At 36.4% G+C, this 12,101-nt stretch overlaps 1 protein-coding gene across 1 annotated transcript in view; it reads left to right on the top strand.

Annotated features, from left to right (window-relative positions):
* The window catches only part of DNAJC15 (DnaJ heat shock protein family (Hsp40) member C15), an 89,784-nt gene that overhangs the window by 37,905 nt on the left and 39,778 nt on the right, over positions 1-12,101 (top strand). Inside the window, exons 4-5 of the mRNA XM_004376607.2 lie at positions 1,579-1,655; positions 7,540-7,610. Coding sequence (XP_004376664.1) covers positions 1,579-1,655; positions 7,540-7,610 — 148 coding nt within the window. The remainder of the gene's footprint in view (positions 1-1,578; positions 1,656-7,539; positions 7,611-12,101) is intronic.

Below are 12,101 nucleotides of genomic sequence, written 5' to 3'. Positions count from 1 at the left end.
GGGGTCGCTGTGAGTCGGAATCAACTCAACGGCGAGTTTGATTTTTTTTGGATATGCTGATGATTCCTAAATGTTATATCCAGGTCGGACTTTTTCTCCTCATAGATATTTAATAAACGTTTCAAACTCAGTATGTCCAAAACCAGTCTGCTGACATCTGTTACCCACAACAAACAAACAACTGCTCCTTCCCTACTCAGTTAGCGACAGTTTGTCAGTTTAGGTCAGAAACCTTGAAGTCATTTGCACAGCTTGGGTTTTCTGGAACACAGACCGAGACAAAGTTCAGCGAGCTGTAGGTTTATTGAGGAGTGCTTTTAGATCAACAGCTCTGGAAGCAAAAAAGAAGGATTCGTGGAGGGAGAAGTGAGGCTGTGATGCAGTCTTCTCAAAGGCCTCAGCCAACCCCATGAAGAGCTCTGAAGTTAGGATGGCTCACTGTGGTTGGTCCTGAGTTGGGGCAAGGAGCCTCAAGATTAAATGGCATCAGCTAGGAAGTGAGTATAGAATAAGGCCAAGACTGAACCCTAGAGAACCACCGTGTTTATACCATCATGTCAGCCTGTCATAAATGTGGGCTGCCAGGGAAGAGGGCATGGTCCTGACTTTATTCAGCCAAGGCAGTGCCCAAACACATCTGCCTCCTGAGAGGTCTCTGCCAACCTTCCACAGAGGTCTCAGTGTCTGGGGAATAAGTCCTTTACTCCTGAAGGGGGATCCGGGCAACATATAACAATGTCCACTACGTTATTCTTAGCTCCTCTCTTTTTCTCATATCCTGTATTCAGTCTATCAAGCATATGTTAGCACTGCTTTGAGAATATATCCAGAATCTGACTACTTATCACCACTTCCTCTGCTACCATTATCTCTTGCCTAGATTACTGTAACGTCCTCCTAACAGATCTCCTGCTTGCACCCTTGCGCCTTTCTTTCTGTTGTCCACACAGTACATAGAGTAATCCTTTCCAAACAAAGTCAAATTGTTACCCCAGTTCTCTGGCTTCTCTTCTCACTTAAAATAAAATCTCAAATTCTTTCCATGGCTTACAAAGCCCTATACAGCCTGGCCCCCGTTACTTCTCTAATGCGCTCTCTTCCTTGCTCATGCCTCCCCGGCCACATTTCTTGGCCTGCCTGTCTGCTATCTTGACTTCCTCCCCACTTTGCCAACTCCTCTCCTTCTTTCTCTGTCAGCCAGTCTAGTAGGTACACAGAAGTTAGCCGTATCAACATTAGATAACGTGGTCAAGGTTATGCGGTGAGAAAATTACTGCACAGCTTGGAAAAAGTTCAAGCATTTTGCTTTGCTTCTCTTGATCTGTTTTGTTCCTTCAGTTATATCTCACTGTAGAAAAATTAATGAATTTTGAAATGAAAAAAATTTTTTAGTGTTTTAAAGTGTTCATCTCGGTCATAATTTCTCGAAAAGAATCATTGTTTTGTGTTTTTTTCTCCCACAATTTCAAGTTAACTTCTGGTGAAATGCATTACTCTTGTGCAGCTATGTGATGGAATTGAGGTCATGGCACCTCATGCATGGAACTAATTATTTCTTGCTCTTTCTTTCCTGTACAGAGCCTTTCATCCTACTATAAAGGAGGATTTGAACAGAAAATGAGTAGGAGAGAAGCTAGTCTTATTTTAGGTGTAAGGTAGGTGTGCTGTATAAGCATTATTTTTGTTCTATGGCCAAGCTTGTCCTGAAGGAGCAGAAAAGGTAACAGTAAGATTATCCTTATATTTCAAATAAGGAATAGGGGGGAAAGGAGAAAATATCAACTGTTTACAGTTTAAAACCTCAAATCTAAGACAGTATCCCTGAAAAAAATTAGGCAAAATTATGATGTGTCTTTTATTCTTTGACAAGGAGCTGTTATGTTTGAATACTAAAGTTTCAAATTAATCAGTCAAAATATCCCTTACTGTGGCAATGGATTGTTTCTGGCCTCATTGTAGTAATATGATATGTATCATCTTTTCAATTATAATGTAAGACCTATTTGACACTTCTTTTCTAGTTCCACAGTTTGACACCTAGCATGTTTTATTGCACTTGTTTCAACTTAGTATCCATTTATTGTCTAACTTTGGACAGTATGGGAGGAAGTTAATAAATGATATTGTGTGATTGTTATGTGCTATTATTTAATACTTAACATTGAGAATATTTCCCCTACCAGCAGCTATATTCATTTGTTTCCCTTATGTTCCCTTAGAGACTCTTAATTTTTGTGAGGGTTGGTTACAATATGTTATCAATAACAGATCTTCAGGTGATTTAATCAACATAATTAAGCAGAATAGACCATAAAGTCCTATCTTGACATAAGTTTTTTTAAGTCTCTTGTAGATCAGGAGGTTTTTCTAAGCCAAAGCACTTACTGTTTCTTCTTTTCTTATTAGTATTATTTTATTGTGTTGTTGGTGAAAGTTTACACAGGAAATTAGGTTCTCATTTAACAATTTCTGTACATATTGTTCAGTGACATTGGTTACATCCTTCATAATATATTAGCGTTCTTGTTATTTCCATTTTGGTTGTTCTGTTTCCATTAATCTAGCTTCCCTGTCCCCCTAGCCTTCTCATCTTTGGTCTAGGGTAAATGTTAACCATTTTGTTTCATCTAGATGATTATTTTGAGGAGCACAGTACTCACGGGTGATATTATTTATTTTATGGGCCAGACTATCATTTAAAGCACTTATTATTTCTGATGACCTAGGAAGAAAAAGCAAAACAATGGGGGAGGCAGCTCAATTTAGTTTGCTTTATCTTTCTAAGGAGAGATGAGCTCTCTTTTTGTTAAGAGAATAGAAAATAGGAAACAGTTTTAAGCAGAGGAACCACATTAGGAAGTTAGATATATTGCTAACTGCTTAATATTATTTGGAATGAATTATTTTCCTTGAACTTTTATTGACTCCAGTAACACCCCATTCATATTCTTTAAATGTGAATATGAAACACAGTATAAAACCAAATGCAAATGCTTTTGAATATATCATTTAATATCATCCAAGCCACTCCTGTTGTTAGGAGAGATAATTAGGAGTTGACTGTATTTTGAGTCCTTTTGAGATATACAGTTATAAAGTTTGATCCTGTTGAACTGGAGGCTGTACAAGATTCACAGGGAAAATAGGTGAATTCAGAGGTTAAGGCAGACTCTCATATCAAGTGGATCTGAGTACAAATACCAGTTTTACCACCTACTGTGTGACCTGAGTTTCATCATTTGTGAAATACAAATAATATTTGTTTCTGCTGCGTAGGGTTCTTGTGAAGATTAAATTATATATAATGCATATGGAATTCTTAAACCAACACATTGTACTTAGTAACTACTCAATAGATGTCAGCTAGCAAAACAGATCCTTATCCCAGTTCTCCTGCTTAGGCACTGTATGATCTTGGTCAGGTTATTTTTAGCTTTTCTATGCTTCAGTTTCTTTGATTTTAAATTGGGATTAATAATATCTGCTTTGTTGGAATAATGTAGGAATGAGATGATACCTTTTTATAAAAGTGTTTACTAAGTAACAGGAGCCCTGGTGGCACAGTGATTAAGAGATTAAGAGCTACGGCTGCTAACCAAAAGTTCAGCAGTTCGAATCCACCAGCCGCTCCTTGGAAACCATATGGAGCAGTTCTGCTCTGTCCTATAGGATCGCTGTGAGTCATAATCGACTCGACAGCAATGGTTATGGGTTTTACCAAGTAACAGCGGCTGAATAAATGTTGTTCCTCTCTCTTCCCATTTCTCATGAAAAAATATTTGCCCCTAAAGCTTTAAACAGAAAGGTAAAACTTACATGTTTTCCTTTAGCCCTTTTGTCAGTCAGGCAGTGTTGATGATAAGACATTTAAGATAACCATTGCTATGGTTCCATTTTCTGTGATCATTGAATCTAACTATATAGAGTATAGACTTGAACAAGTAGGTAAAAGCAAAATGGAACTGACTCTGTTGATATCCTATTAAAGAAGAATACTCTGTGTGCTACTAGATGATTCTGTACATTCTTACATATTACATTCAATGGTGATTGTTTGCTAAGATGCATATATGAGTCTTTGCTTTATGATTTTCCTTGCAAGAGAATAGTTTCATGAACTATAATTCTTATCTATAACAGAAAACCTAAAATATTTTATTCAGCTGTCCAGGAAAACTATTATTATACCTGGTATTTTCTAAAATGATGCATATTCGTGATTTTCAGACTTTCTAAAACCTTTTGTGGAACTCTCTATTTAAACAAAATGTTATTCAAAAGCCCGGTAGTAAAATGATGAACCCAAACGTCTCTGTTTGCCATGGGGTTGGGGGACACCACTCAGTTCCACACAGCCACTTCCTCACTCCTAGCTAAAGGTACCCCACGGGGAAGAGTTTGAAATCCCTGCTCTAGGTAACATAATACTTCAAGTTACATTTTCAGTTTCATGGTGAAACTGTATATGGTGGAGGTATATCACAGCTGCCTTTAACTTTTGTACGAAGTTTGAGAACTAGGATTCTCCTATCTTGTTTAATCTTTACAATAAACAAATCTATTAAAATGTATTGAGGTCATAGAGACTTAATAGAGCAATAACAAAATAGGAATAAACCCTGCAGGCAAGCGAGAATACTTCCACTCATCCCCAGAGTTTACCACTAGGAGTCTGATCATTATCTTAAAGGCAGAATGTTTTGGATGCCCATACTTATGTATACGAACCTTCCTTGTGTCTCTTACTTATTCTTGTTCAGTGTTTGGCAGACCTCAGTGTATGTAAGGCTTTATGAAGTTTTATGTACAAAACCATACGTGCTGTTTTTTATGGCAATGGGAGTGATTTTCAGGGATCATTTGGTTGGAAGTAATTTTCAGATTTTGCTTTATTTGCTGAATTGGAACTTAATATCCAATATAACATGCAGCTCTACTGGATATTCCCCTTCCCCCAAAGATCATACACAACAGGAAACTTGAATTTTTCTATATTCGTGTCTTCATTTGTAGTAGGCCACATTTGATTAGCTTTATGAAATAAGATTTTTAAAACCCCGGTTTTTTAACTATAAAATGTTTTGTAATACAGTAATCCTTTATAGTGTTAGTATTTGCTAATATAGAATCTTTGTTCTTTCAGCAAGTTTACCTTTTATAGCCACTTTCTTTTGGAAGACTATATAAAATGCATTAGGCACCTATTGCACATACAATACTAGATACTATTTTAAGATACAAATCATGGGTTCTTCCCCTAGATGACTTAGAATCTACCCAAGGAGACATGTCAAGTATATACAGAACCACTAGAAAACATGACTAATAAAGGAAAGAAGTGCTGCAGAGCACCAAAAAAGGGAAGGATAAATGTAGTTTAGCGACAGGAAATTCAATCATATTGAAATTTTTCTAAGTAATGTGTTGTGTTTTTTTGTTTCTTAATAGGCAGTTAAATAATACAGTGCTCATTACCCTGGTACAGTGTTTAACGGTTACTTTCTCAGATTTTGGAGCCCTGGTGGCACAGTGGTTAAGAGCTCAGCTGCTAACCAAAAGGTCAGCAGTTTGAATCCACTAGCCGCTCCTTGGAAACCCCGTGAGGCAGTTCTACTCTGTCCTGTAGGGTCACTGTGAGTCGGAATCGACTCAACGGCAACGAGTTTTTTGGTTTCCTCAGATTTCAGTAGTCTTTCTAATGAGGCAGTCTTTGTGATCTCATCAGAGAGATACCTACGAGAGACAATAAGTAAGTTTAAAATGATCCTCCAACAACTACTTAGCCAAAGGGAATACTCTTAAGTCCCTATATTTTTTAAAAAACTTATTCATTTTATTTATGGCAGAATATTTTATGTGCTTATTCAACATTTGATAGTGCATGTTAACATGCTTGATAATCTGTTATTTACAAGAGATTAGAAGTAGAACTGCTAGAGGTTGGAATACTGGCACAATCAAGGATTGACAACTGACAGTCTGACAGCAAGAGAGGCACTGTACAAAGCAGAACAGAGCTTAAAATGGAGAGCCATGCCAGGGTCCCTTAGCAGAAGAGCCAGAAGCCTCTGCAGACCTTGAGAGTTTCTGTGCGCTTACATAGTATCCTTGATGGTCCTTCTGAGTCATTGAAGAAATACTAAATTCGATTTACACTCCATTTTTTAAAAGTAGGAAATATGCAATACATTTTCATAAAAATGCATTATATTTATAATAATAACTATATACTACTAAGTCACATAAATCCTTTAATTTATATTATCTAATTTATCCTTAAAATAATCCTGAGGGGTAGGTTTTATTATGTCCATTTTACATATGAGAAAATTAGAACTCAGAGAGTTTAAGTGGGACAAAGTTTCCTAGCTAATGAGTGGTAGAATCAGGATTTTGAGCCCAAATCTGAATAACACTAACAATACGTACTTTAGGCTACTACAGTATATGGTTCACCCATACAAATTAAATTATTTTGAGCCTCACACAACCACGCTTTGTGTAAATCAGCTATTATTATCTCCAGTGAGACCCAGAAAAGCCAAGTAATTTATAGAAGAGCTATTAAGTAGCAATATTAGTATTTTGTTGTTGTTAATGTTAATTTTTGTTTCCCTTATCTGGAAAATGTTCTAATGAGAAACATTTCCAATACTGGATAAATAAGTTTTTACCAAAATAATTTTAGGTTTTTTTTAACTTTCTCCTTCCATTTTTGTTTAGAGCATAAGCTATTGAAACAGCCAAGCTGTTCCGACAGGTTTCCTACAAAGCTAAATTCATTATGAGATGAGGGATTTTGAGATCTTGTGTTGAAAGACAATACTAATAAAAGCTGTTATTGTGCACTTGCTGTATGCCAGGCACTGTTCTAGAACTTTGTAGGCATTAGCTCATTTAATCCTTATGACAGCAGTACGAGGAACATGTTGTTGTTTGCCCATTTTGCAGTGATGAAACTGAAGCACAGAGAGGTTAAATAATTTGAGCAAAGTTAACCAAAACCAAAAACCAAATCCACTGCCATATAGTCAATTCTAACTCATAGCGACCCTATAGGACAGAGCTGAACTGCCCATAGGGCTTCCGAGGCTGTAATTTTTATGGAAGCAGGCTGCCACATCATTCTCCCTTAAAGCTACTGGTGGGTTTGAACCACTGACTTTTCAAAACCAGGCACTCTAGCTCTGGAGTCCAAATACCTATCTGCTACACTATATATACTGCCTTCCCCCAAAATAACTGAAAGCATAAGTTTTCATAGTCTGCAGACTGTGACTCACCTGCTCTATATATTGTGTTTTATTTTCTTTTTTGAATTGAGAATAAGGACTAGCATTACAAAGGTCTGAAGAAAAATACACCCAGCGCTGAATCAGTGATTTATTTTTATGACTGTGAAATTAAGTGAAAAACTGTAATTTCATATATGTCCACAAGATGGGGAAATTTTCATTAGGTTTTAATTTCTTGAAACTTAAACTGTTAATTTATAATCTGCATTTGACACTATTTATTGTAAGCACTTTATTTTTACAGCCCATCTGCTGACAAGGCCAAGATTAGAACAGCCCACAGGAGAATCATGATTTTGAACCACCCAGATAAAGGTGGGTGGAATTCCTATGTCTTATACTGTCTGAACCAGAATATGCTCTGAACTCCTTTCCATGTACTTAAACTCATTCTAAATGGTATGTAGTTGAGATACAAGGTTATGTTCTTCAAGTATTGTGATTTTTCTCCATGAATAAATGAGCCTTTTGATTGGAGTTCAGTGACACAGGAAGTGGTGGATTTATATTATCAGCTTTTGAGAACTTAGTTGCTGGTCTTTTTATATATAAGTAGCTGAACTCTGTTTGAGGTTCCTAGCATTTTGCTTGAGAAGGAGAAAACATGAGTTGTGGACTCTTTGATTGTATAAATCAATTTGGGCATCATGAATTACACATGTTTAACCTTAAACATAAAAGCACAATTTTAGAAGATATGTTCTAAATCTCCGAATGTAATATAGATGATTCTGAATTTTATAATTCTCTTCTGGAAGTCTCTGAGACTGAGCCGTTTGTTTTTAACTGGCCAGGTTTTTAATGTAAGTTTATCTTACAGAAAGACAATTACAACTTTAACTACATTACAGCTGCTTGAGAGAGAAAGCCCATGTGTTCATTACTGGTTCTGCTTCAAAATAACAGATGGTAGAAAGTTATACTGTATTTCAGAAGTCAGAGTGGGGGAGGAGAGTAAGGGGTTTCTTGGGTTCTTATTTGTGCACTTTGAGTTTTCCGATTATTTTTGAAAAGAATTAAAAACAAATTTTGATTCCTACCCATCTACACCAACACCACAATAAGGCATTCTTTTTTCAGCTTTCTCACTTAACTACTTACTATAAAAATTCTTTTCACTAAACATCATCTCCCTTGGTTTTTGCACTTGCTGTTCTTTAGTGTGAATAAACAAGAGAATAAACTTTGAAAAGAGGTCTTGCTTCAACCACAGTCACTGACAGAACCACTCAGCTAATTTGCTTTGCATTGTGGACTTTCCGAGTAATTGACTTAGAAAGAAGGGTGTTTAAGTGCCTCCTTTAAGCCCTCTGTTTCGGAAACAGCCTCTTTCCCATCCAGGTCAAGTGTGTGCCCTGCTCTGACTGATTGCAGTAGGATCAAGCACTCCTGTCTTTCAGATGACTAACAAGTTGTTGAATGTGCTTGCTGGCAAGAAAGAAAACTCTAAAATGTATCTAAGAGAATATGTATTTTTAGAAACCCTTAGTTAAATAGAAAATGTTTGTGTATCTTATGATCTGGTAATATTTAAGTAATTACCTGATTTATTCTAAGATAGTGTATTTATCAGGGCTAGGCTCGTTGACTATGTGTATGCAAACTAGCATCCTCCTGTCTGGCCCTGTTCAGGTAGCAGGGTTTAAGGGAATGGACGTGGGAGCTGAAAGTCAGTGTTTTTCCCTGGCTTCTGCCTTCCAGCTAGCAGTGTGGCCGTGAACAGTCCCTTAACTTCTCCAGTTTTATCCCTTAACCTCTTAGTTTTATCACCTACAGAATGAAGGGCATTATTTCTAAAGTCCTTTTTGGTTACACGATTTAATGTAGACTCTTTATGTGCCTATTCAGAAGAATCTCTTTATTCAGATCACATTCTTAATTTAAGAAAGATGCTCTTAATCTTTTTGCATTATTGTACCCTCTAAGAATGGTACAAAAATGTGGACATTTTCTCCATATAATTGCTCATTCACCCACGATTTTAAAAAATTTGCAGTTTCAGAGAGTTCATAGACTTTTTAACACCCACCCATAGACTCATAGTTAAGAACCCTGCTGTAATAGAAGTGTAGTGAATTAAGGGTGTTGTAACTACTGGAGGGAAGAACTTAGTGTATGATGGAGTTGGGAGATAATAGCTCATAAATCTGGAAATTGTCTCCTAAGGAGGAAGATTTTATTTTTATATTGGAAGAAGATAACAGATTTTTAACAAAAATGCTCATTGTCCTTAGAGAGAGAAAGGCAAGACTATTTGTGGAAGTAGAAAATGGAGAGCTCTTAATTTTGCATCATCATTTAATTCTTTGCCATATTTGCTTTCTCCAGGTCACCACTGGATGTTTCTAGGTGATAGCAAAAATTTAAATCCTATAGCTAATGCTTCCAAAATTCATGAGTATGTTCTCCCACCCCTTTTCTGTTGGTTTTGCTACCAGCTGGTAGAATAAATTTGGAACTTTATGTGTGTGATCAGCTATAATTTGTTACACATTTCATTATCAGCTTGTGCAAAAGAAGTGACACTAGAAAATTAGGTGTGAGAAATAGCTGAAAATAATTTTTTGTAACCAGTATTAAATGAGCATTCAGATATATTTTGATAAAAAGTAAAAACTGCTCCTTCAGTTTAGTGAGATAAAAGGTTAATGAAGTAAACACATCTCAGGTCCTTGATCTAATGCTTTCAGACTAGTATCTTTTAGATGTCTGCCTTTCTCAAACTGCTGCAGAATGAGGTTAGGTGTTATGAAATCAGTAGTTTTGATATTAATGCCTAGTGAGTATAGAAGGGAGGACAAACCAGGTAAATTTGTAAAACTGTAGAACCTCAGAGATTTCTCACAGGTTATCTAATCCAGTGCTACTCAAAATGTAGTTTGCCTATCCGTACCAGCCCACAGTTTGCTACCAGTGTGCAACAAGTTAAAAGCAGAAATGGAAAATAAGCATTTAGAAACTTTTATGTTACCATGATGTCAAAAGGTGTGATACTTCAGGATTTTGCAAAAGTAGTCTCACTTCCCACGCAGGAGACCCAGGTTCTATTCCTGGCCAATGCACTTTGTACAGTCACCAGTCATCTGTCAGTGGAGGTTTGCATGTTGCTATGATAGTGAACAGGTTTCAGCCGAGCTGCCAGACTAAGACAGACTAGCAAACAAGGTGTGTCAATCTACTTCTGAAAATCAGCCAGTGAAAACCCAATGGATGACAGTAGTCTGATCCACAGCCAATCATGGAGATGGTTCAGGACCTGGCCGCCATGAGTTGTGGGTCAACCAAAGGCAACTGACAACACCACCAAAGACTTGTAGTGAGGGAGAGCTTCCTGCTTTGCACTGTTAGTCAGCTCTAACTGCTTAGAAAGTTCTTCCTTACATTTAGCTGACATCTGTCTGCCTTGCAATTTATGTACCCTCAATAAACATAAAGTACTTTCACTCTTCTTTAATAGTATTTAAAATAAATAAAATAATAGTATTTAAAATAAAATTGTATTAAATACTGGGATTAAAAACAAGTCAAAGTAATTATACTGTTGAATGGATTTTCTCTAATTACTCTCACTGTAGAAGAGGCTAAACTTGACATAAAGTCTTGGTAATAATATATTATAGTTCATTATAGTATATTACATTTAAAAGATGAATTACAAACATTTAGAAAAGAAATATATGATCACCAAGAGTCATCATGGGCCCTTTGGGGTGATGAAATGTTTTGAAACTAGATAGAGGTGGTGGTTGCACAATGTCAATGTGCTAAATGCCACTGAATTGTTCATTGTAAAACAGTTAATTTTATGTTGTTCTTTCTTTCCTCCCACTCTCTTTGGGTTAATTTGCTGTTCTTTTTCTAATTTTTTAAAATGAATATTAAGATCATTAGTTTCAGCTATCATTCAGTTCAAAATACTATAATTTCCATTATGATTTCTTCTTCGGTCTACAGATTATTTGACATGTATTGCCTCATTTCCAAACAATTGGACATCTTGTCATCTTTATATCATTGATTTATAGCCTGCTTCCATTTAGTCAGAGAGTATACTCTTATTTCAGTTCTTTGAAATTTGTTGAGCCTTACTTTATGATCCAGCATGTGGCCAATTTTGATAAGCAATCTGTGAGCACTTGAACAGAACGTATATTCATCAGGTGTTTAGTGCAGTGTTCTGTATCTGTAAGGTCAGGTTTGTTGATTGTGTTGTTCAGAGAGCTCCGATATTTTGACTGATTTTGTGTCTGCCTGTTTTATCATCTATTAAGAGAAGTATAAATTCTTTTTTGTGATTGTGGATTTGTTTATTTTTCCATTTAATTCTGTCATTTGTTTTGCTTTATTTATTTTGAAGGTATGTTTTGGGGTACATAAAATTTGGAATGCTTGGTAAAGTAGAGAGTCAGCGAAAGGGAGGAAGACCGTCATCAAGTGGATTGACATAGTGGCTGCAGTGATGGGCCCAACTATAGCAATGATTGTGAGGATGGCACAGGACCAGGCAGTGTTTTGTTCTGTTGTACATAGGGTCGCCATGAGTTGGAACTGACACAACGGCACCTAACAGCATAATTTGGAATTGGTATATCTTCATTTCGATTCAAAATCGGACAATTGAATGATTGAATTGGACAGTCATATGGTCTACTATGCCAGGAATGACAACGCGAAGAGGAATGGCGTTGCATTCATCGTCAAAATGAACATTTCAAGATCTATCCTGAAGTACAATGTTGTCAATGATCTATCCTGAAGTACAATGTTGTCAATGATAGGATAATATCTGTACGCCTACAAGGTAGA

Source organism: Trichechus manatus, unplaced genomic scaffold (genome assembly GCF_000243295.1).
Source record: "Trichechus manatus latirostris isolate Lorelei unplaced genomic scaffold, TriManLat1.0 scaffold00044, whole genome shotgun sequence".
Classification (NCBI taxonomy): Eukaryota; Metazoa; Chordata; class Mammalia; order Sirenia; family Trichechidae; genus Trichechus; species Trichechus manatus.
This window is presented reverse-complemented; position numbering and strand designations above follow the sequence as displayed.